Source organism: Narcine bancroftii, chromosome 7 (assembly GCF_036971445.1).
Source record: "Narcine bancroftii isolate sNarBan1 chromosome 7, sNarBan1.hap1, whole genome shotgun sequence".
NCBI lineage: Eukaryota > Metazoa > Chordata > Chondrichthyes > Torpediniformes > Narcinidae > Narcine > Narcine bancroftii.
Genome location: NC_091475.1, coordinates 41,565,890 through 41,592,686, shown reverse-complemented (window position 1 = coordinate 41,592,686; position 26,797 = coordinate 41,565,890). Strand labels below are relative to the sequence as shown.

Sequence of the window (26,797 nt, the reverse complement as noted above, 5' to 3'; positions counted from 1 at the left end):
CTTGCAGTAATTAGGTAGCACCTTGGTGAGACTTCACCTGCAATATGATGTGCTGGTCTCATCTCCTCCAGAAGTTGCAAGCTACTTGCAGTGGAGGGTTTACAATGAAGATTCACTTCATTGGGATTATTTATTTGAGGAAATGTTAAAAAGACTAGCCTTATGCTATTAAGGAAAACAAGAGGTGATCTAATTTGAAACAGAAGGAATTTGTAAAGGCTTAACAGCAGAATTTTACGGACCATGTTTTCCCTGGTGTTGATGTCTCGAACCAGGGTGCAGTTTCAAAATAAGGACTCAAGATTGAGATGAGAAGAAATTCCTTCACCCAGAGTCAAATGAATCTTTGGAATTTTGCTCCCAAAAGGATTGTTCAGCCTTGTTTTCTGAGTATCTTTCTTCTTTGGCTTGGCTTCGCGGACGAAGATTTATGGAGGGGGTAAAAAGTCCACGTCAGCTGCAGGCTCGTTTGTGGCTGACCAGTCCGATGCGGGACAGGCAGACACGATTGCAGCGGTTGCAAGGGAAAATTGGTTGGTTGGGGTTGGGTGTTGGGTTTTTCCTCCTTTGCCTTTTGTCAGTGAGGTAGGCTCTGCGGTCTTCTTCAAAGGAGGCTGCTGCCCGCCAAACTGTGAGGCGCCAAGATGCACGGTTTGAGGCGTTATCAGCCCACTGGCGGTGGTCAATGTGGCAGGCACCAAGAGATTTCTTTAGGCAGTCCTTGTACCTTTTCTTTGGTGCACCTCTGTCACGGTGGCCAGTGGAGAGCTCGCCATATAATACGATCTTGGGAAGGCGATGGTCCTCCATTCTGGAGACGTGACCCATCCAGCGCAGCTGGATCTTCAGCAGCGTGGACTCGATGCTGTCGACCTCTGCCATCTCGAGTACCTCGACGTTAGGGGTGTGAGCGCTCCAATGGATGTTGAGGATGGAGCGGAGTCAACGCTGGTGGAAGCGTTCTAGGAGCCGTAGGTGGTGCCGGTAGAGGACCCATGATTCGGAGCCGAACAGGAGTGTGGGTATGACAACGACTCTGTATACGCTTATCTTTGTGAGGTTTTTCAGTTGGTTGTTTTTCCAGACTCTTTTGTGTAGTCTTCCAAAGGCGCTATTTGCCTTGGCGAGTCTGTTGTCTATCTCATTGCCGATCCTTGCATCTGATGAAATGGTGCAGCCGAGATAGGTAAACTGGTTGACCGTTTTGAGTTTTGTGTGCCCGATGGAGATGTGGGGGGGCTGGTAGTCATGGTGGGGAGCTGGCTGATGGAGGACCTCAGTTTTCTTCAGGCTGACTTCCAGGCCAAACATTTTGGCAGTTTCCGCAAAGCAGGACGTCAAGCGCTGAAGAGCTGGCTCTGAATGGGCAACTAAAGCGGCATCATCTGCAAAGAGTAGTTCACGGACAAGTTTCTCTTGTGTCTTGGTGTGAGCTTGCAGGCGCCTCAGATTGAAGAGACTGCCATCCGTGCGGTACCGGATGTAAACAGCGTCTTCATTGTTGGGGTCTTTCATGGCTTGGTTCAGCATCATGCTGAAGAAGATTGAAAAGAGGGTTGGTGCGAGAACACAGCCTTGCTTCACGCCATTGTTAATGGAGAAGGGTTCAGAGAGCTCATTGCTGTATCTGACCCGACCTTGTTGGTTTTCGTGCAGTTGGATAATCATGTTGAGGAACTTTGGGGGACATCCGATGCGCTCTAGTATTTGCCAAAGCCCTTTCCTGCTCACGGTGTCGAAGGCTTTGGTGAGGTCAACAAAGGTGATGTAGAGTCCTTTGTTTTGTTCTCTGCACTTTTCTTGGAGCTGTCTGAGGGCAAAGACCATGTCAGTGGTTCCTCTGTTTGCGCGAAAGCCGCACTGTGATTCTGGGAGAATATTCTCAGCGACACTAGGTATTATTCTATTTAGTAGAATCCTAGCGAAGATTTTGCCTGCAATGGAGAGCAACGTGATTCCCCTGTAGTTTGAGCAGTCTGATTTCTCGCCTTTGTTTTTGTACAGGGTGATGATGGTGGCATCACGAAGATCCTGAGGCAGTTTACCTTGGTCCCAACAAAGCTTGAAAAACTCATGCAGTTTGGCATGCAGAGTTTTGCCGCCAGCCTTCCAGACTTCTGGGGGGATTCCATCCATACCTGCTGCTTTGCCACTTTTCAGTTGTTCGATTGCCTTATATGTCTCATCCAGGGTGGGAACCTCATCCAGCTCTAGCCTTAGGGGCTGTTGAGGGAGCTGGAGCAGGGCGGAATCTTGGACTGAGCAGATATTGATAGGTTTTCAGGTATTAAGGGAATCAAAAGATATGAGGTTAACACAGGAAAATAGAAGTGTGCAAGGGACCAAATCCCTTTCTTTTGCATCTATTTCCATTATTCAAGCAATTTTAGGTGTGACAGCATTGTGTGGCAATATCATAACATCAAAGTTCTTTTTATGATCACATAATACATAAAAAATGTAACAAACATAATACACTGTACTTTAAAGTTTGTCTGCCGAAAGGCAAAGAGTTGTCATGAGCATTGCCCGGCGCCCTTAACAAAAGGAGAAAGAGGAGCAAAAGAGAGTCCCTTTAGAGTCATATGGATTCGCCTCCAGGTCTCCTCCAGACCCCAAAGCCACACAGACTCCCGTTCAATCCAACGGCAAACTGATGCAATCCTCCAAGATGATCAGGAAGCTTTCAGCACCCAAGGCCCTTCATGGGCCCTTCTTGCCTTCAGCATTCTCTCAAATCCCAGCTCTGATACCTGATTCCCATGATCCACAGCCTGTCTGGGTTACCCACCCCACAAGTCGCCACAGCCTGTATGGGTCTTTCAGCCGCCGAGGCCCTCGCTGGTTTGTGGCCATGGTCACCTTCCTGTAGGGTCATCTCCCATGCTCTGCTTTTTGCTTCCTCATGTTAAAAGTGCTGACAGGAACTGGGAAAACCAGTTGTCGAAACATAATCTTCTCAATGCCTCCATCCAGATGGGCATTAGTTGCAGGAATGTCGAAGGTAACACCTTGAATACAATACAAAAGATGCCAAAACATATTGATTTGCAAAGGTACAGTTGATGTGAACTGTGAATGCAGTACTTCAAGAAACAGCCAAGCAAATGGATGGATGTACTGCTGTGGCTGTTGGTTCACATGTTAAATCAAATGGGTTCACATCAGTGAATGCTTAAGCAATAAGATCTATTGTCATGTATATAATGCTTACTTTAGTTTGTCCATAAAATCACACGAAGGGAAACCACTAGCCCCGTGCAAGGGTCCTGAGGATTTATATTTTAGATATTATGCTGGTATCTCTTCTCTCTGGGTTGCTGCCTTTGTGTTATAGGAGATCTTTGCCCATGAGTGGCACTCAAGGTTAATGACTTCTGTGAAGAAAGCTGTGTATGTATATAGAAAGCTCTGTTGTGTAGGCCTGATGGTGGCATTTAATTTGCGGATTCATTTTGGCTTTTTTAAAACATTTATAAAAGTAAAGCTTGCAGGTTGCAGTTAGGTTTTTTTTCCAAGCAGCATAAGCTGTGACTCAATAATCACCTGCTCACTTGCCGGTGAGTCAGATGTCGTGGGTTTGAGTCACAAATCAGGACAGGGGTATAACGTACTCAGCCTAACCAAGCCCTTATGAACAGAATAGATCACTGTTGAGGAACACTATTGCTCATTGCTGCCTTCAGCCTAGGCACACTGCCATTGGACTGTGGTAGGTGGAGGATTAGAAGGGGGTAGTTTTTATAAAATTATGCATTTTTGGTAATGATTGTTGCTGTCAAGGATGATGCTTATTGTCCATCTCTTGAGAACATGATTGGGAGTCACTTTCTTGAAGTGCAGCCATACATACTTCTACAGGTGTACTGTGAAGAACATTTTGGCTGGTTGCATCACTGCCTGGTATGGAGGCACCGACTTTCAAGACAAAAATAAACTCCAAAAGGTTGTTAACTCGGCCTGCGACATCATAGGCACCAGACTTCACTCCATCGAGGACATCTACATGAGGCGGTGTCTTTAAAAAAAAAAATCAGCCTCTATCCTCAAAGACCCCACCACCCAGGCCAGGCCCTCTTCGCTCCGCTACCCATTGGGGGGGGGGGGTGGGGAAGGTACAGGAGCCTAAAGACAAGCACTCAGCAGCACAAGGACAGCTTCCTCCCCACTGCCATCAGATTCCTGAATAATCAATGAACCAAAGACACTGCCTCACTTTTCATGCACTTTTATTGTTATTATTATTTTTATTTTATTTCATTTTTTATAGTAATGTCATAAGATGATTATAACATGAATGCACTAATGATGCGCCACAAAACACCGAATTTCGTGACTTGTTCATGACAATAAATTCTGATTTTGCCTGGGATTAGTGAGGATGTGACAGCAAGAAGGGCTCCAAAGGGCCTCTGGCATTAACAGCTTCAGTTTGGAACCAGGGGCTGAGGAGGGTGACTTGGATGCAGGAACAGATAGGAGGTTGTGTGCTACAGAGATTATGGGAGCAGAGGATGAAGTGGCATCGGAAGAGGTAATGGGATCCATGGACACTTAATATCCACGAAAGGACTATCTTTTGCTTCTCTTCCTCTTTGTGGTAGGGGCACGGGGCTAGTGGTTTCCCTTCGTGTGATTTTATGGACAAACTAAAGTAAGCATTATATACATGACAATAGAGCAACCTGAAATTAAACCTGACAAAGGCCACGTCCTTTTTTCACACTTGTTCCTATATATCTGCTCCTCAATCGCCAAATTCCCAAAGGCACGGAAATCTGCAAAATGCATATCATTCCAAATTTGTCCAACTAAGATCTATATAAATGCAACCCGTCAAATATCGCTTGAGAAATCATTAAATGTTTTGAAGGAGAAAGCTGAATGTATAAGATTTCCACATCAAATAACATTGGAACAATGCAGATCAGAAGATTCTTAACCAATATTTTGCAACTCTTCCTGACTGGTCACTCCAGATTAAGCCTTGGGCCCCTGAGGAAGGTTGTATCAGAGCTCATATGAGGAATTGGAGGGGATCATATTGGTCCTTTGTCATAGGGTCTGGTGTTGCTGAGGTTGAGGTAATAGGTCAGATCAGAACTTAGGGTTGTTGGAGGTTGAAGTTGGATCAGAGAGTGGTCAGAGAATGTTAGCGTGGAAAATAGATGGGTGGCTGTGTGGGTGGGGGATGTGGTGCAGACTGTATTACCGTGAAGAAGAGAACATAAGGAAGGGAACATATCTGTCTGGAGTTCACAGCTCCAGATAGAACTCGCTCAGGGAGCAGCTCTCAGAACATAGGTGACAGACCCAACTCACCTCAGCTGACAACTCTCCAAGGAATTCCAACACAAGGTGCTAAACCTGTGTCTGTGTTAGACATGGAAATCCTGACAAAACCCCAACAAAATGTAGAGAAATTTGCCTTTGAAGAGGAACTACTAATTATTATGCATTCACTGTTGTTAGCTTTGTAATCAGCAAACATACCTCGAGTTGGAGCGTGGGAAGTGAGAGATACCCGTATTATGTACTGAAATGCAAGCTTGCCCTCTCTATCCCAGTTCCTGTTTAACATTATGACATTTAACATTTTAATTTATTTTTTGGGATGTGGGCAGCTGATGTCATTAAGAGATGAGGAGAGAGTTCTTCAGTCAGAGGGTTGTGAATCTGTGGAATTCATTGCCCTGTGCTGCGGAGGCCAAGTCTTTGGGTAAATTGAAAGCAGGTTCTTGATTTATAAGGGCGTCATAGGTTGTGGGGAGAAGGCAGGAGAATGGGATTGAAAGTAAAAATACAACAACCATGATTTGAATGGCAGAGCAGATTCTGTGGGGCAAATGGCCTAATTCTGCTCCAAAGTCTTATGGTCTCTTCCTCAGGTAACCTATAGGAGTAGTGGTGAGTGCTACGAAAACTATTAAAATGGATAAATAAGTTGTTCAACTTAAATGTTTTGGAAGACCTCACTTTTTAGATACAATTCGACCATTAACGGTTGATACCCCCGCTAATCAAGAACTTAATCAGCCTCTACTTTAAACATATACCCAATGAGTTGGCCTCCATAGCCATCTGTGGCAAGCAGTTCCACAGATTCACTATTCTCTGGCTGAAGAAACATCTCTTCTCTGTTTTGAAGGGACTTCCTTTTATTTTGGGGGTGTTGACACCCAAAAGATCTGACCCCCTTTTTACAAAGGGGAAAGGGTCAGTTAAGGTTTGCTATGGTCTTTTCCTTAGGAGAAATCAAATGGATGGCAAGTACTGTCAACAGCATCTTGTTGAGATTTATAAAATAAAAGCCAGTATTTATTGTCTTTCCCAAATTGGTTTTGAACTATGGATTCACCAAGTTGTGGCTCTGGAGTCACATTTTGCACACCAGGGCTCTGAGGGACATTACTGAACTAAATGAGTTTTTACAATAATCTAGCAATACTTTTATAGAACAGTGCAGTATAGAAACAGGCCCCTTTGGCCATCTGGGGGTATACAAGAAAATCTGCAGATGCTGGGGTCTAGTGGAGAGTGCCCAAGTACTGGAGAAACTCAGCAGGTTATGCAGCATCCATGGGAAGTAAAAAGCAGTTGAACTTTCTGGCCTGAAGAAGATCTCAGACCTGAAATGTCAACTGCCTTTTGCTTTCTCTGGATGCTGCGTGACCTGTTGAATTTCTCCAACCCTTCTGATGACTGCCCTTTGCTCCTTGATGTCTGTGCCAAAGGACCCATTTCTTTGATTTTTTTAAAAATTGATTGCTAATTTAATTTAAATTCCGCATCTTTCATGTTGGGATGTGAACCCAGGTTTCCATCTTGTTATTGCATCAATATAATTGCTGAATCATCAGTTGTTATATTCTTGTTTGACGAATCTACAATGTAATATAGTGCAGAGAATATAAAGCTCATTTTAGTGGGATCAAGTCAGGAGAACATAAACCAATCCTCATTGATGGCTCACCAGTGAAGAGGACCTCAAATTCCTGGGTGTCAACATCTCCGAGGATCTGTCCTGGAGCCTCCATGTTGATCCAATCATGATAGCATCGTGGTAAGCATTCTAGCTGGTTGCATCACTGTGTGGTATAGAGGTGCCAACGTTCAGGACAAGAAAAAACTCCAGAGGATTATTAACTTGGCCTGCAACATCACAGGCACCAGTCTTCACTCCATCGAGGACATCTACAAAAGATGATGTCTTAAGAAAGCAGCTTCAATCGTTAAGGACCCCCACCACCAAGGCCATGCCCTCTTCACTCTGCCACCATCAGAAAAAAGATACAGGAGCCTGAAGGCGAGTACTTGGCAGGACAAAGACAGATTCTTTCCCACTGCCATCAGATTCCTAAATGAACACTGAACCACAGATACTGCCGTACTTTGCCTTTTTCTTGCACAATTTTTTATTCATTTTGTAAGGTGGTTTATATTAATATTTGCATGTGATACTGCTGTAAAGCAAAGAGTCTAATTGGATGTTACTCTGACTGTGCCCAGATAAGTGAGTGGGAAAGTTCCATTAGAGTTCTGATTTGAACCTCAGAAATAATGTTTTGGTTATGGCCTCCTTAGGACTCTGCTCAACGTTTATGGGCCCCCTTCCCTGTGTAGTAGTTAAGTTTTGATTTCTTCCATACTTCTCTCCTACCAACTACAAAAAAAAACAAATAAAAATATTTGTTACGTGAGGCAAAAATAAAACAAAGCTTTTACTTAAATATGCTGTAGGCCCCAGGGGAAGTTGGGTGGGGGTGGGGGGTTGGTGGGGAACTATGGACCCTGTGGAGAATGGCTGGTGTAGAAGCTGTGAGGGATGTGATCCTTTTGTCACTGGATATTCAGTGTATGTCTAGCTCATTGCAGTTGCTTATTAATGGCTTGTCCATTTATGCCTCTGGTCAACAGAGACCCCAGAGATCTTTTTGATGAGAGATTGAATTACAAGCAGCTATTCAGTGGGGATTGCCTGAATGTAAACCTGGTCATTTATGCCTAGACTCTTGTTGTCCTTAAACTGGCTGCTACATTACGTCATCTGTGCATCTGAAGTTCATTTGTTGGAGAGTGCTTCTAAATGTCCTGGAGTTGTAAGAGATGAGATTTATAAAAGAAGCTTTTCCTTCCATTTGTTATTGACAGTTTGCAGATTAAATTAGAGGAGAGGAGAGGGCATGTTTTAGAAACCAATTCTGTGAAGGAAAGGTAGCATAGGGAGAGGCCAACAAGGTGCCAAATTGGAGGTAAATGTGAGGTATTTGCTCGAGTGAGCAGAGCATATTGCAAGTGATAAGAAACTAGTAAATGTGGGTGTACAGCGTGAACTTGGTGCATCAGTTCATGAGGTATATAAACATGCAGGTCTAGAAAACAATAAGGAAGATCAATGTGATGTTGACCTTTATTGCAAGAGTGTTGGAGTACAAGGGTAAGGAAACCTTACTGAAGGTGTGCAGAGTTTCATTAAGACTTCTCCATGTGGTGTTTTGCTTTCTGAGGGGGGGAAAGAAAGCAGGTTTTCTTGGAGCACTGTAGATTCACATGCTGGAAGAGTCAAAGGAGACAATACGTCAGATCATCCTTGGAGTTGGAAAAAAATTAAGGCATTTCATTGAAACTTAAAAGTTGATGTTTCCTCAGGCAGCAGACCTCAAGATGTTTATAAGTAGAAAAGGGTACCAACATTCAGGCTGGAAATGAAGAGAGAGATGTAAATATTTGAAATACTTTATTTGAAAGAATAGATACCCTTCAAGGCTACAAATGATTATTACACATTTTGGAATGAAGAGATATCAGGAATATAAATCAACAAAGTGGAGGTGTGGAACTGCAAACATCATTAACCTCCATAGGAATATTATCTTTTGCCCATAACAGGGACCTGGCTTAATAAAGAGCAGGAATAGTTTTTAAAAAAAAAATATCCCTGGATACAAGATGTTCAGGAAAGACTGAGCAGGTTACAGAGGAGGGAATATGGCAGTATTGATTATAAAGAAAAAATCCCAGAGAGTCTTGGTTAACTGTTTCAGGTCAAAGACTTTCATCAGGAAGTTTCACCAGTGACTTTCCTTCCATTGTAAGACATTTTTACAGTTTTACAGTTGTACATTTCCTTTTTACAATTCTTCTGATAATGATGCAACCCTGACAGTGTCTGGCAGGATGTGGCTGATTACCAAACCTTATAAATTGTAGGCAACATTTTTTCATGTAATTAGGTTGCAATATACATCTCCCAACATGAAAATACATAGCAACCAATGCAATATAACTGCCAACATTCCTGGGGGTAACTGTTCTTCAGCAATAAAGCAAACTAATCAACACTGTGGCAACGTGTGGGGAAAAAAAATGTAAGTCTACTAAATTGATTCCTTTGAAAGTGAGTTTCCCATATAAGGGGCATTTTTGCATGCTGGGCCTGTATTCTCTTGAGTTTAGATAAATAAGAAATAACCCCACAATATCACTTCATGGTGTATCAGCCTCATATCATGATAAGAGTTTATATTTTTCTCCAAATTCTTGCAGCAAAAAAACTTTTGGAAAATAAGAATAGAATTGGGCAGAGTCAACATGGATTTTAGGAAGGGGAATTATTATTGGCAAATTTGTTGCAAATTTGTTGATGTTAGAGCAGCCATATGGATGAGGGAGAACTAGTGAATTGGACTTTGATAAGATGCCACATCAGAGATTATTAAACAAAATTAGATGCCACATTATTGAGGAAATACATTCGCATCAATAGAGAATTAGTCAATGAACAGAAAATAGAGAATAAATAGGTCATATGTTGAGTTGGGAGGCTATAATGTATGGTGCCTTGGGCCCCATTTGTTCAACCATTACCCAAGACTTTAAATCAACTCTCTTTGCATGGTTAGCGAAATGCTGTTACACTGCCAGTGACCCGGATTCGATCTGGTGCTGTCTGTAATGAATTTTTATGATCTCGCTGTGTCTGCGTGGGTTTCCTCCCACCCTTCAAAATGTATGGGAGTTGTAGGTCAATTGGATGTAATTGAGCAGGACGAACTTGTGGGCCAGAAGGGCCTTTTACCTTGCTGTATGTCTAAATTTAAATGTAAAGACCAATTAGCTCCATTTCCTTACATAATGCATCAGGTAAGAAACAAGTACTGGAAGCCATTTGGTGGAGTGCACATCTCAACCCCAAATCACCCACTCAATCCCACAATGCAATTGCATATTTCACAATCTTCTCCCCAGTGCCTCATCTCCTAATGTCCCCCATCCCTGAGCATGCCTCTTGCAAATCTGGGTCCAGTCCTCCCTCCCGCTGCATCTCTACATTGATAGAGTGAATGGGAAAATGTCTTTCCATGCATTATGTAGTGCATATTCATTTTCAGGTAATCTCTCTCTCACACACACTCTAGGACCTTTGCTGCCAGGTGCCTCACATGTAACTTTCCCATTTCCCCCTCTCCTCCTCACCCTTACTGCCTACTCAGATCTGCCAGCTAAACTTGCCTTCCCTGGTGCAAAGCCTTTTTTGGGCAAGGGATGGAGGGAAATAATAGCATCCCATAATGTTTGGGCTGTTCACAGTCAACCCTCAGAATGAAAAACCACTAACTGTGTCCTGAATTAGGTTCTGACCACAGGGAAAAAGATATTGATATTCTGAAGTAATAATTCTTAGAATCTCACTGCACAGCCCTTTGGAAGAATTGAAATTCATCTCATTCTGTGCTTGTTTCCCAGTACCTCTACAATTTTTTTTTGTTTTCAAGTATATGACCAATTCTACTTTGAAATTTACTCTGAAAATGTTCTTCTGCCCTTGAAAGGAGGGCTTTCAAGACAATTTGCTGCAAAAAAGAAAATCTCATCATTTGTTTTTTGTCAATTATCTTCCCTGTCTTGAATCTACAAGCCCACCTGCCCAGGAACAAGTATTGAAAGATTCCCTGCTTCTCCTCTCTCTCTCAGCCAGTTACCGATGGAACATTCATTTCTAATCTCAATATATGAGATAATCATTTTTTAAAAAGCAGTAAAGAAGATGGGTGGGTAAATTTCATATATTCACAAGCCATGAGCCAGAAGAACACTTTATGGGCATTATCCCAATAATGTTTTGACGAGAAGAGTGCATTCCTAAATTATACCTTTTGATAACAGTATACATTTAATGATGATCAAATATCAGATACGCTAGATTGAAATAAGAGTGTACTACATTAAGAGAGGTGTTATATCAATGAATATCTCCACTTACCTGTATACAAGTATGTTGCCCATTGAAATCTCCTCCAGTTCGTACATGTTAGATGTGAATTCCTATTGCAGCTATTTGTACAACTTGAAGGATCCTATCGGCTGTACAGATTAGATACATGGCAAAATTTTGTAAATCCTTTCTCATTTAGTGTCATTGCTTGCAACTGGCCATACATTTGTGTGCATCAATTTTCTGACTGCCTCAATGTTTCAATATTCGCCTCACCTCAATCTGCCTTTCACACATTCCCCACACCCCATCTGAGCATATCCTTCTTGTCTTTACAATCAAGTTCCACTTTTAAAAATGAACAGTTAAAGTTCTTATCTTCAAAATTTGCATGATCGTGCTTGTGAAGAGACTCAGACTGAGAATTTATGGAAGATCCTTCCCAGCATGACGGCACAGGTTTCAATGTGCCAAGGAATATTTCCTTCTGCAGTGGAAGGTTTTTCTTTGATGAAGTACAGATTAAATTTATCTTGTACAGGTGACCAAAAGTAGAGCATAACCTATCAAACCTTTCGTAAGATGAAACGGTGGAAAATGAAGAAACAATTCCTTTTAATTTATATGAGAATTTGTTTTGAGCATTCCCAGACCCAAAAAATAACCTCCAAAGTATCACATAAAACCTAAAATAACACTAACATGTAGTAAAAGTGGAATGATATGATAAATATACAGCCTATATAAAGTTGAAATAATCTATGTACAGTGCAGTTTCATTTACCAGAAATGGGAAGACAGTGAGCACACTGGAAGGCTGAGAGATGATAATGATATGTTAGACTGTGTCGTCGTCGGAGGTTGGGGTGGTGGGAGGGACAGGAGACTGGGGTGTAGGAGAGAAAGGAAGAGGGTCATCTACTGTATTAACATCTCATTGTCTAAATCCACCAGGGCAGGCAGGTCACTAACGTCTACACCTTCTTCTATGTCTGCCTGCCTTGATGTTGAAGGTCTGAGTGTAGTTCCTGGGGAAGGAGCTTAGCAGCACCACTCTCGCTGTTTGAGGTGTGCACTGCCTCTATAACAGCTCGCTGTAAAACAAATGCTAAAAGCTATTTTTGGTTTTAGCCTTTTTTTGTAAAAGCAAAAATCCACTTTGGATTTCTTTTGGTTAGCGAAAACAGGTCTTTCATAAAATTGGCATAAAGCAAACTTTTGAAAAGCAGGAAATACCTGAAATTGGATAGTAATTATGCTGCTATTTCCTGCTCTGTATGTTTAATTAAAAGGATGTTGACACAAATACCTGTATCAGCAAAGAAATTCGAAGTAGATTGAAAGGCAGTATTGGAAATTATGGATTCAAAAAATTGGTTTGGCAGTTTTCAGGCGAAGAATATCTTTTTATGATGCTTCCTTGCCTCCCTACCACTCTCTCTGCCATTAAAGAAACATTTGTATTTAGATGTACTTTTCTCTCAAGCCTTCAATCCTTGGCTTTAATAGAGGAAACAAGGAAGTTACACTAAACATAAAATATTGGCTTTAGCCTTGAGGAACATCATGTCAGTGATTGCTGATCTGAGGTTGAATTACCCGAAGACCGTTGATTGTCCACCATTGATTGTTGACTGAGTGGACCACCTGACAGAGCAATTTTCCTCAAGATGATTAATTATTATTATGAAGGCTTTAGAGAAGATAGAGATTTTTCTGAAACACACCAGGGATGAGGGACTTGGGTTATGTTGACTAACTGATTAAGATTTCAGATTTATCGTCAAAGTACATACATGACATCATATACAACCCCGAGATTCTTTTTCTTGCAGGCGAGGTAGAATTACCACTTATTGGTAGTGCAAAAAAAAATGACACACCATACACATAAACAAATAAAAGAACAGTAAACAGAATGTATGTAAACAAACTGTGCAATACAGGGAAAATGAAAAAAAGTCAATGAAGTGCAGAGGTAAGAGTCCTTAAATGAGTCCCTGATTGAATTTGTTGTCGAGTCTAATGGTGGAGGAGTAACAGCTGTTCCTGAACCTGGTGGTATGAGTCTTGTGGCACCGAGACCTCTTTCCTGATGGCAGCAGCAAGAACAGAGCGAGTGCTAAGTGGTGTGGATCTTTCATGATTGCTGTTGCTCTCCGATGGCAGTGTTCCTTGTAGATGTTCTTGAAGGTGGAGAGGGTTTTGCCTGTGATTAGTGGGCTGCGTCCACTACCTTTGAGAGCTTTACACTGAGGGGTATCGGTGCTCCATTCCGGACCATGATGCAGCCAGTCAATACACCTTCCACCTCACATCTGTAGAAATACACAATAAAGATTAGGAGGACATTTTATAGCAGACTCGTGAATGATTTTGAGTGGCAGGAAGTCTATGGACAAGGGATTAGAAGTGACTGGCAAAAACTGTGATTTGTGTGATTGAGATCTTGGCTCCACTGCCTGAATGCATGTGGGAACCAAATACAGTAGTAACATTCAAAGACTAATGTTACACATGCATAATGGTAAAGAATTGCATTTTATTAGGGGAATAAATGAGGTTGGGGAGGTATTCTACCAAACTGATGCTGTTGGAATGACCTTCTCCATGCTGGGATTCTATTATGCAATGTGTGTGTCCTATCCTCCTTCCTCAGTGAAGGTGTTCCTGTTCCTCTTGCTGCTTCTGTAAAATTCCTTAACTATGTTTTAATATTAAAGGGCATATGTGCAATCAAATTGTTCAAGGTGTCTGTTACCTTCAAGGAAAATTGAAGAAACTTTACTGAAAATATGTCTTTGTTTTACGTACAATTTGGAAATCATTATAAATCCTTCTGGTGGGTGCCAGTCCTGTTTGAGTTAACTCTGATCAATGTCTTTCTAGTTGTGGAGTCATATACTATAGTTCTTGTGCAATAGCACAATCCTTTGATTGATTCACATATGAATGTGAATTGCTTTCGAGGACAGTCAGTTTGATAGAAAATGGAAGCATTTTGTTTTGCAGAAGTACAACTATGCTAAAATGTGCTTGATTCATTGGGTACAAATTTCCCTCCTTAACAATATACAGGTAGCTGTAAAACTAGAGTTGCTGCTTCTCATATTGGGTAACCTGGTCTCAATCCTGGGTTTGTAGGTCCTTCCTGTGATCATGGGGGTTCCCTCAGGTTCCCTTCCATACCCCAAAGACTACAGTTAGTACGTTAAATGGCCATTGCAACTTGCCCTTGGTGTTAAGATGAATGGCAGAATCTGGAAGTGCTGGAGAATAGTTTACAGAGAAAAGTAATGTGTGAGCAACATAGTCACAAGGAAACTTGGAATAATCCCTTTACCTGCATTCACTGGGCCACTCTTTGAACTAATTTTGATGTCCTTTGATATTTATTTTCCCTGACCTTCTTTTGGATTATTACCATTTTGCACTTTCCTACTGCAATAGGCTAGCTGCAGGCACAACATCCACTTGGAAAGCTTTCATTTGTGAGTTTGTCTTCACAATTTTTTTGTTGTGGCGAATAGCCTAAAATGGAAGGCATGCCAAGCACCCGAGTCCAGTGCTCCCAAACACTGTCAGTGTGCAAAACAGTGACACAAGCTAATCAATTGCTTTCTCTTTATAATCTTGTCAGGATAAAATACTTGAGTGAGCTTTCTTGCCCCTTAGCTAGCTAGTGTGTTAGACCCATCTTTTGAAAACTGTCTTGCACTTACTGTCATTTAAAAGTCATCATCCTTGAGAAAAAGCTTCAGAAAATGATGATGTGAGTCCCCCACCAACAATATCCTGAAAGTTATCATTTGACCAGAAACTCCACAGGACCAGGCACATTTTTACCATGGTGATAACACAAGAGCCTGGCTATTCTGTGGCAAGTGTCTCATCACCTTTCCAAGGCCATTCCAGCATCCAAAAGGCTCAAATCAGGGAGTGTGCCTGAAAACATTTCACACGCCTTAATGAGTGTATCACCACAACTCTCAAAAAAACTCAACACATCCATGACAAAGCAACCCGCTTCATGGGTACCCCATCACCGTCAGCATGGAGCGACTTTATTTGTACCATCTGCAAAATGCATTCATTTGCCCAGGCTGCTCTGAGATGGAGAAGAGCAAGGGCAGCAGGTGTATGGGAGCACAGTTGCCTACAGGTTCAGGGTGATCAACTCGAGAGCTGATGGCATTGGGTAAGCTGCAGAATCTGATTAATTCTGATGATTTAGGAATTCTGACCATGGGTTGAGAATTTCTGAGGGAGAGTGGAGATGCTGACAGCTTTCAACAGCTTTGGAGTAATTGGGACCAAAGGTCAAGGAGCTTCAATGGAGAATAGACAGCTGAATACAGGAGGCTACCATCTTGGAGTACGCACCCTGATCCTTGATCACTTGCTGTCTCTGAAAATACTTTTTTCATTTCCTTTCTTTTTCTGCAAAATGGTGCTGGATTGTAACAACTCTGCTTGCACACAAAAATGCTTTTGACTATATATTGTTGCATGTGACAGTAATAAATAAATATGCGTCTCCGAGTCTTTCAGCACAGCAGACCCCAGGAAAAAGTACCACTGGAGCATCATCACCATTGCCTTCTCCAGGGTATTTAGGGATGGATGGTCAATAAATGCTAACCTTGTAATGCCTGGGTCCTGAAAACAATTTTTCTCATGTTGCCTTCTGCCTTCCTGTTCTTTGTTTACTCCTTGAAGAAGGGCTCAGGCCCGAAATGTCAGTAATATATCTTTACCTCCTTTGAACGCTGCAAGACCGAATGAGTTCCTCCAGCATTTCTGTGTTTTTACTACTATCACAGCGTCTGTAGACTTTCGTGTTTCATTTCTTTTTCATAATGTCTTGGGCAGAGACATAAGAGAGTGAATGTCCTCTTCGCCGTTGGCGCAGCGCTGTTACAGCGCAAGCAACTGGGATTTGAATCTCGCCCTGCCCGTGAGGAGTTTGTACCTTCTCCCCGTGTTTGCATGGGTTTCCTCCACCCTTCCAAAGGTACTGGATTGTAGGCTAATTGGGCATAACGAGTTGGTGGGCTGAAGGGGCCTGTTACTGTACTAAATTTATATCCCTGCCTTTGTGGCCAATAGGTGCACCAAATATTCACCTTTTCCTAGAACCAATGCTAATATAAGAATTCACCAAATTAAGCAAGTTTATAATACTTTAATACTTGATGAGTCTTGATGAAGGGTTCCTCCCTGAAACCTGAACCATTCTTTTTCTCCCATTGATGGTGCTGGACCTGCTGAGTTCCTCCAGCAGATTGTTTTTGCTGAGAATATTTTAGGAATGATGAGAGCTCAGTCACTCTCTTCAGTGAATATCCATTGATGCTACTAGATTGATCGTTATTTTAAACACCCAAGAGAGCCGATAAAATAAACCCCCACAGCACGGTGCAGACCCAGGGCGACAAACCGAGATTGTGTGCTTGTGCCTGGCGTGGGATTTGAAACCCCCCAACCCCTTCGACGCACAAGGATCGGAGCCACAAAGGAGGGAGCTGCTGGCCCCAAACTGGGTCTCAGCCCACGGATCCTCGCTCTCGGCCGACGCTGCTTGGAAGAAACGTCCCGGGCTGGAAAATTCGGGTCCTCTCTCAAGACCATCAAATCCAAGAACATCCACTGCAAGTGCTGTTGAGTTTGCAGGTCACCGCGTTTGCTTGGAGCACGAGGGGCTGCCAGAAATGGCCAGCCGATCCTCACCCGTTGTTCATCACATCAGCGAGGGGGGAAGAGCGAGGCGCCGGTGTGGACGGGCCAGCTCCCGCACTCCGCCTGGAGCTGACTTATCCGCTCAGCGACCGCGATCCCGTTATGGGATTCGGTCCGCCGACGTGCCAGTGACTCGGCGAGTCTGTCGTCAGTTGAAAACCTCCCCAGAAGGAACCACCTTCACGGCGAGGAGTTGATCTTCCTGTAGACTGAGCCTGGACTGCGAGCAGCGCTTGTCAGTTACCTGAGAGCTGACAGCGAAGTGAAGGATGTCCCTGATATGATCGGTGGCATCTGCTGACGAGGCGTGAGCCTGGAATCTCCTTCTCCGGCATGTGAAAGTTCATGGACACACATACCATTTCCATCAGTGCACCGAGACCGCGAAGGAGGGAGGGCTGGTGCATGTGGACAGTCCATGCATCGACTATGGCAGACTTTGTCTTTGTTGAGAAAGCGGCCCTTTGCGTGGTAAGCCGTTTCTGTTTGTCTCTCTCGTTCTCAAACACGATCCCAAGCCGTGTCTCCATGCACGTTTGAGAATGTGTGCTTGTAACTGGACCTGGGTATCCTCGACTCATGACCACAAACTTCAATGTGCAGCCATGGAAGAGACAGTTCATGTTGCACGTCGACTATTTTCTCTGATGCAAAGGCCAGCACCGCAAACTTCAAAGCTTGTGATTTAAAAAAAAAGTTTCCCGTGTGTTTTAAACAAAATCTTGCAAAGTGCTAACGAGTCACGCTTTGCTCGTTAGAAGCTGAACAGGGCTGCGAGTTTGATGTTTCACAGACGTCGCTGTGAGCAAACCAACCCCGGGCAAAGGGAAATACTTCCCGCAACCTTATGCGAGTCTGCACTCCTTCCCGGCCGAGTCCCTCCTGGTCCATCCGATCGCCTTTATGGCCCACACGTGAGTCGTGACACCCAATCCATTCCAATGAGATTTGCTTCTGTCCAGGGAAGGATTTTCTCGTGTCAAGTGGCAGCTGGTTTGGGACGGGTGCTAATGGCAACTTGGATTTTTCTTTAACAAGTTCAATAGTAAAAGGGCATTTGAGTTTGACTGAAACAATCAATCCCATTGTCACCAATTGGGCAGTGTCTCTGGGCCCATCTCCTTTCTCCGGAGACTTCAGCCTCCTAGTTCCCCCCCCCTGAGATACCCGCGCTTCTGCCCTTTGGATCATCTCTGTATTTAATTGGCGAGCAACTTCAGCTCTAATATTCCCTCTTGGCCCGACGGCTGCTCCCACCTCCTTCCAAGGCGTGCTTTGTCCCTCAGGAGATCAGACAGCTTGGGTGGAATGAGAAACAGCCTTCACGTCAACTTTTTTTATCTTCACAAATGCTGCTCAACTTGAGGAGTGCTTTTCATAATTTTCATTCCGGTTTCCATCGGAAGTCTTTTTGATCTTTGAACAGCAGAGCTGCTAAACAAATGTCAAATACAAGTCAAATAGAAAACAATCTTTGTTAGACCAATTATTTGTTTAGCAGTTCTGCTGTATCCTCAGGGGTGCTTGGCAGTAGTCTTTGGTCTTGGTCGTGTGAACTTGGATGATTCTGCGATGTTAAAAGCACTGTCCAAATTGTAGAATCTCCACCTTGCAGCATCACAGCAAGAGGAGCTCATTAATGTCTGGAACACAGTATCATTTCTGCTGGACTGGATAGGTGCCGGTTACTCAAACGTGGCAGTTTTGCCTACCTCAATTCTATGTCTTTTGGCACCACCCTGCTGTCAGCCTGGATACTCTCCCAGCGCTGCCCATCTCTCAATCCAGGTGCTTGCAGTGTGCGCCAGATTTTACAACACCAGATGCAAAACTTTTACTGGGATGTTCTTCCCCCTGCCCCCTTACATACTCATGTACAGTATTAGAAATATTGTTGGACTCTTCTCTCCTGCAAAGCAGCTAGTGATGAGTGGAATGGACAAAATATTCCCTTTTGGAACCAATAAAACTGGGGGTGTTATATTGCATTCAAAGTTTAATACTTAAATACAAAATAAATGGCAACAACTTGTAGAAATTTCCACAGATGCCAGATGCTGCAGTGTGTAAAATGATTCATCTATTCAAGAAGATTCACCTTTTTAATTCTGAAATGTATCTACTTTATACATTTCTATATCTAACATTAATCTGACAGAAATTAAAGTAATCTGTCTAACTTTGGTCTTCTCCATCAAATGCTTTAGACATTCTAACTTGGGTTAAAATGTGGAAGAACTCAATAGGTCAGGCAGCATCTATGTAAAGGGAGCGAGATTATTCATCAAAACTGAACTTCATCAGAGTGTTAACATCAATAATGATCAAGGGTCTCCGACCTCAATCGTTTTTCTTTCCACAGACGATGTCTGACTTGCTGAATGTTTCCAGCATTTTTTGCCTCTATTTTCTCTGGTGGACACTTTGACAGAATAGTTTCCTCCACCGTTATAAATAGTTTTCCATTCAGTGCTTCTATTTCAGAATTACTCATTTTTTTATTTTTATTTTCTTTAACTTGAGTGTATGACAATATATTTTGCCACCAGAGTACACGAAATGAAATTTTCAGTTTAACTTTATTGGAGTTTCGGTTGGGAATTGGACCAAATGACTCAAGTTTTCTATCTTTGCTGCCCTTTGTTACATGGAACAATAAACCCCACTCATCATTGTTACTCTTTACTTTCAGTCTTTTGACTGCATAAATAATGAAAGCAGCAATTTATCAATGACCCTTTTTTGATTGAATAACATTCAGATTTTCTGCCCCCTGTTCATGTTGCCACGATATACTTTATGGAAGTTGCCCGGGTGCTCCTGGGTGCTGAGCTTTGTCTACTGAACCGTAGTTTGGTGCAATTATTGTCAAGGGAAGATGTCAAACTTGGTGAATGAGCTGAATGTGCGCAAGTGACTTTAAGAGAGAAACTCAAGAATTTGTGAGTTTAAAGCTAAGGCAGAAACATTTGGGTTTGCAGGCAAGGGTAAAGATGTGTGTGGGGAAAATGGCACTTGGGGCTCAGGAGCAGCTTTTTTCCCCCAAAATAGACTTTATTCACAAAAAAATTATTCACACCCATAATGTCAACCATTTCTACACATTCCCATCAATGTACATTGTTACATTTGTTCTCTAAATACACCATTACCACTCCTGTGGTATCTTGTCGCTTCTCCCCTCTCTGTTTATGGGACTTCCCCTTGGTCTCAGTCCCTCAATGCCTGGTAATGGGAGGTCTCTAAACTGTGGTCCCGACAAGGTGTCCACGGAGATAATGTTTTCTCATGGGAGAATACAGTGCAAGAGATCATTTTATAAATTAGGGGAAGTTCATTTCAGATCAGGGGAATTGTTTTTGCTCAGAAGGTCATGAGTCTTTGGAAGTCTCCTCTTCAGTGGAAATAGAGTCTTTGAATATTTTTTAGATAGCGATAGATTCTTGATTAAAAAGGGTGAAAGGTGAACATTGATAATGGAAATCTAATATTAAAATCAGATATTGCACAATCAAATTAAATAGTTGAGCAGGTTTGAGAGGCCAGGTGGCCTACTCCTGTCCCTAACTCGTAAGTTTGTAATGTTTGTGAAGATGTTGGTGAGCTCCTGTGTGTTATTAGTGATGAGGGAGGAATAAACAGGAGAGGGGAGGTCAAGGTTTATACTTAGCTTTTTTTAGTAGTAATTTATATTTATACTTTGTAGAATTGAATAATAAATTCTAAAAGTAGTGTTTTTTTTAAAGTTGTATTCCTACCCAAGTTACATGTTGTTTTTGGAGTTTTGTTTTAATAACAATATTGGAGCCAAGCTGTTATTACATAGGATAGGGAGTTTTTTGGGGTGAAAAAGGTTTAATTTGATGAGCTTGCTGCTGGGATCTTTAGCAGCTGTCTTGTTTTTGGGTGTAGAAGGGCGGGAATGGGTCTTTTCAATGTTGTTATTGTCTTAGGGGACTACATAAACAACACACAAGAACAAAGCTTATATTTTAATACCTGCAGTATGCTCTGTTCTTGCTTCAAGGAGTTTTGTTAATGTGTGTTTTTCAACTCACTTCTCTAACCATTGACAATGGATAACTCTTTAAATTTTATTAGTTGGAAATTTAAAGGTTTGAACCATCTTTTTAAGAGAAGGAAAAGTCTTTTTCAACTTAAACAACTTAAAACAGAAATTGCTTTTTTTTTAAACAAGAAACACATATTTGTAACTCTGAATGTTCATGTCTTAAGGCTTGGTTGGAGGGGACAGCATTTTCACTCCACTTTTCAGGCAAAAAGCCAGGGGAGCTTCAATTCTTATTAACCAAAATAATAATTTTGTTCATCACAATGTAACATCAGATACTAATGGTTGTTACATTATTGTTTCATGGAAATTGTGTAATAAATTGGTGGCTCTTGCTAATGTTTATGCTCCGAATGTAGATAATGTGGGGTTTTTTTGAACATTTTTTTTCTTCTTTACCTGATCTGGACTTGTACTCTTTTGTGCATGGTGGAGATTTGAATTGTTGGTTTGATCCAGTGTTGGAATGATCCTCTCCCAATTCTGCAATAGTGAGGAAGTCTGCCTCATTTATTCAATCCTTCCTATCAGATTATGGTATTCCTGACATATGGTATTTTCTTTATCCAAATAGGAGAAAGTATTCTTTCTTTTCACATGTTCTTCATACCTTTTATAGGATTGATTATTTTCTTATTGATAATCAATTAATCCCATTGACTCACTCTTGTTATTACAAGAGTATACTGATATCTTATCATGCCCCTTCCTGACCTTTCTGGCGTTTCAACTCGATCTTACTGTCTGCTAGTGATTTTGTGAAATTTATGGAGGGGCAAATACCTTTTTCTTTAGAACAAATACTTTTTCAAAAACCTCCATTCTGATTGTCAGGATGCATTGAAAGCCTACCTTAGGAGGCAAATGATCTCCTATACAGTGAATGTGAAAAGAAGAGCTAATAAAGGGCATTGGAATTAGTTAATCAAATTAAAGAAATAGATCATCAATACATTTTTAAGTTAGTAATCCAGAATTATATAAAAAATGAGTGGAACCAAATTAAATTTGATCTCGTTTCAACGCCAATTATTGAAAAATAAGAGTCTGCTTTATATTCACAACGATAAATCTGGTAGTTCTTAGATAATCAGTTGAGAGGATTTCAAGCAAGATGGTAAATTACAAAAATTAAAATGAAAGATGATAATGTTACTTCCGATTACTCCAAGATTAATGTCAGATTCAGAAATTTTTACTCCCAGCTTTACACTTCTGAATTTCAAAATGGTAATAGTTCAAAGAAAATTTTAAAAATCATTTAAATATTCCCACACTTTCTTCAGATAACAAAATGAGATTAGATGAATCTATATCACAAATAGAGATAACTACAGCTATTTTGTCCTTGCAATCTGGAAAATCATCAGGTCCCTATGGATTTCCTGTGGAATTTTTAAAATCATTTTCTTCTTTGCCTGATTCATTTAAGGAAGGTAAGCTTCCAGCCTCATGCAATGAGGCTGGTATTACTCTTATTGCAAAGAAAGGTAAAGATCTTATAGAGTGCTCCTCCTACAGGCCAATTTCTTTATTAAATGTTAATGTTGACATTTAGGCTAAAATTTTGGCCTGTAGATTTACCATCAATTATATTCATGCTTTATTAAAAATCAATACCCTTATTTTGATATATGTTGCTTATTTGACATTTTATACTCATCCTTGGGTGAGGTACTTGAATGTGTCCTTTCCTTAGATGTGGAGAAAGTGTTTGACCGTGTGGAGTGGAGGTATTTATTTACGAGTTTAGAAAAATTTAATTTTGGTCCAAGTTTTATTGAATGGATAATATTACTGTACTTGTGCCCTACTGCTTCAATTCTCACTGACTTTCAACAGTTACAACCTTTTAATCTCCAATGGGGAACTTGACAAGGGTGTCTTCTAGGTCAGTGGTTCTCACTTTTCCTTTTCACTCACATACCACTTTAAGTATTCCCTATGCCATTGGTGCTCTGTGATTAGTAAGGGATTGCTTAAGGTAGAATGTGGGTGGAAAGAAAAAGTTTGAAAACCACTGTTTTAATTGAACCTAAATGACTCATTCGGTGCATGGTTTTATAACTCCAAAGGAAATGGGCCAATGACAATTTTTCTCAAGCTAAATATTTCAGTAACAATTGGGTCTAGAGCCGTGATTCTCAACCTTCCCTTCCCTCTCACATACCACCTTAAGCAATCCCTTACTAATCACAGAGCAAGGACAGCATAGGGATTACTTAAGGTGGTATGTGAATGGAAAGAAAAAGGTTGAGAACCACTGGTCCAGGACCATATTTTTTTGATTTGGCTGTAGAGCCATTAGCAATTGCATTTCGAAGCTGCGAGAACATCTTAGGGATTTGAAGAAAGGGAGTGCAACAGAATGTTTCCCTTTATGCAGATGATCTTTTGCTTTTCACATCAAGCCCTGAAACCTCCCTACTTCCTTTGTTGTCATTATTTATTCAATTTAGTCAGTTTTCAGGGTACAATTTAAATTTGTTCCCTATGAATACGATTGCATCAGTATATATTAATTTTCCATTTAAGGTCGTGAAAAATCAACTTACTTATTTGGGTATTACATTTACAAGAAAACGTGTGTCTTTTTAAAGAAAATTTCCGTACCCTTGTCTGCATTAACTCTATAAAAATGAATATTTTGCCTAAATTTTTATATCTTATTCAGATTATATCAACTTTTATTCCTAATATTTTTGACAGATTAGACTCCATATTGACTATATATGGAAGAGTGAGCGACCTCAATTAAGTAAAGTTCACCTTCAGAAATCTAAGAGAAAATGAGACGCTGCCTAATTTCCGATCTTATTACTGGGTGGCAACCTTGCGTTTTGGATACCCTTTCATAAATGACTTGATTGTCCATTGCAATGGAATGGAGTTGTGTACAGTTAAAAATCTTTCCATTTCAGCTTTTCTTGGATTCTCATTTCTTTTAGATAAATCTATTACTGATCCGGTTGTTAAGCACACAAATAATATGGGCCCAATTTAGAAAACATTTTGGATTTTATTGTTTTTCTCTGTCAAGCCTTATTCTATCCAATCATTTCTTCTAACATTCCTTGCACAAATCTGCATTTCAAGAATTGTATAGACTGGGTATTTAATGATCTTTTCATTGATAATTTCTTTGCTTCATTTGAACAACTTTCTGAAAAGTTCAATCTTCAATTCTCTTTTTTTAAGATACGTCAGTCATTTTCTCCACTCTCAGATACCTAACTTTTCTGGTGTAGCTGATATGAACATTGTTGATGTGGTTTTTTTAAATTTACAACCCACTCTTAAGGGTTTAATATCCGTTATTTATGATAAGATGACAGGGTTAAGATCTGCCCCTCTTGATGAAATTAAATCTGCATGGAAACAGGATTTGAGCCTTTCATTGTCAGATGATGTTTGATATTTAATCTTTAAATTGGTTAATTCCACACCCCCCTGTGCCCGTCATTGTTGCAATTTAAAGTTATGCATAGGGCTCATATGTCCAAAATTAAATTATCTCATATTTATCCAGATGTAAATTCTTGTTGCGATAAATGTAAGAGAGATGAGGCCTCTCTTATTCATATGTTTTGGATGTGCCCTAGTCTTGAAAAATACTGGAGGGATGTTTTCCAAGCCCTATCCTTAATTCTTAATTTAAACCTTGAACCTTATCCTCTGGTTGCCCTCTTTGGTATCACTGACCCCAGTTAAATCTCAGGTTCTGTCTTTTGCCTCTCTTTTGGCCAGACTAAGATGGAAGGATGCTCAGTGTTTGAGGGATATTATGTCCTGTTTAAATCTAGAAAAGATTTGTTATTCTGTTTGTAACTTAGACATGGGGGTTTCAAAACCTATGGGGACCTCTAGTTTTATTATAAAACCTGACTTTCCACGCTTTATCATCTTATTCCAGTCATAAGGCATACTTTAATTATTGAACTTTGACTTGGTAATGGGCTCAAGTGATAGGGAGAAAATGAAAATATATTATTCAGGATAAAATTGTAAGATGTTTTGTTACTTTATAGATGTACTCTATAAATTAGGTAACTCTCTTGATTTCTTTATATTTGACATATTTGTTGTGTATCTTACAAATTTTCAGTGTACATCTGTTTGCTTATGTAAAATTTAATAAAAATATTTAGTAAGAAAATGTCATGTAAATAGAAGATCTTCCCTTTTCGCAGTATATTTGACTGTAGTTCAGGCTAAGCTAAAACAATTCATTTCGGAATGATAAAATACATGTGCAATCTACAACGTTTGCAGGTTACTTGCAAGTCATGATTATTCTCAACCTTCTGGCTAGTTTTGTTACATTTTGATATTTATAATTTATTTGCAAACTAAAAGAAAACTTGCATTTATAATAGCATGTTCTGTGACCTCAGGTTTTTGATGTGTGGCCACTGTTGGAATGTAGAAACATGTGACCAGTTGACACAAATCACACAAATGGAAGGAAATATGTGACCAGAGAACTCCTTTGTTGGTGATGGTAGGAAAAGAAGTATCAGACCACAGACTACACAAATGTCTGCTGCTTTTTTTTTGAATAGAGATGTTCGGAGCTTTCATAGAAAATGAAACTCTCTGCAAGCACTGCCATTCTAAACCTTGGAAGGCCAGAAGTTAACTTGAGCAGTGTGGTGGGTGGGCTCAATATCGGCCATTCTTTTTCTTGAATTGATGCTCCATGACCCGCTGAATACCTACAGAGGATTGTTTTTAACTTGAACAGTACATCAAATGGCATTTTGGAGCACCTTGTGGAGCTAATGATTCTGGATCATTCCTGGCCTCTGAATCTGTCTGTGACTATGTTCTTTATCCGGGGTCCCTCCAGTTGCTTTGGTTTCTTCTAACAAGATGAGCAGGTTGGTGGATTAGTTGGCCATTGTAAATTTCCGCTAGTGTGTTGATGAATGGTAGAATCTAGGGTTAAAATATTGTGGGAATGTTTTTTGGGGGGGGGGAGGCGGAGAAATAAAAACATGGGATCAATGTAAATTGTTGCTCAATGTTCGGCACAGATGTAGTGGACCAAAAGGCCTTTTTTCAATCAGTGTGATTCCATGACAAGGTTGGTTTAGCAGAGTATGTTGAAAAATCAGTTTGGTTTAGTCATGTGCAAGTAGGGGAGAATTGTCTTGGCAGTGGAATATGTATGGTTAAAGAAGCTGTGTGTGAGGACAAGCAGTATATTGTAGTTAGAACCAGATGGAGCCCAAAGTAGAGGTGCGAATGTGAAACTCACGAAGGACATATCAATCAAGTTACTTTGTTTAGACTGTGCTGATTGAACCAGAGGAATCAACACAATTAAATATTTGGCTGCTGGAAGAGCCAATAAAAATATTTTTCCTTGGATTAGCTGGCTCACAGATAGTGAAGCTGAGGATAATATAAATATTAAATTAATAAAATTACTGCAGTGTCAGATTTTGTGTGATTTATGATGAAAGAAATTCAAAATTATTCAGGTATTACCTAATTAAAATCAAGCACCTGGACAATTTTGTAACAGCTGAAGATCTCCTTGAATTTTTCCCATTCCTGATTTCCATTCCTTTTCTACAAAATCCAGCTCACCCATTACTATTCCCTCTATTCTTTCATTGCAGCTGCCCTTTTCTATATAATCCCTGCCCCAGCCACATCATGGATCATTGACTGCTTGTTGTTTAGGTTTGGCTAGTTACTGGAATGATCATTCCTCACCCTTTAAGTCTACTTCTGGTGCCCCTTAACAGGTCAGCCTCTGTAAT

The 26,797-nt window shown here is 40.8% G+C and overlaps 1 protein-coding gene across 29 annotated transcripts in view; it reads left to right on the top strand.

The window, feature by feature from the left end:
* The window catches only part of LOC138738811 (rho GTPase-activating protein 6-like), a 564,699-nt gene that overhangs the window by 251,536 nt on the left and 286,366 nt on the right, over nt 1-26,797 (top strand). The window contains exon 1 of one of the 29 annotated variants that reach the window (XM_069889784.1): nt 16,948-17,425. The exons of the other annotated variants lie outside the window; for them this stretch is intronic. Within the exon in view, the coding sequence (XP_069745885.1) occupies nt 17,300-17,425 (126 nt within the window). The 5' untranslated portion in view covers nt 16,948-17,299. Of the gene's footprint in view, nt 1-16,947; nt 17,426-26,797 lie in introns of those variants that run through there. 29 annotated transcript variants of the gene reach the window in all.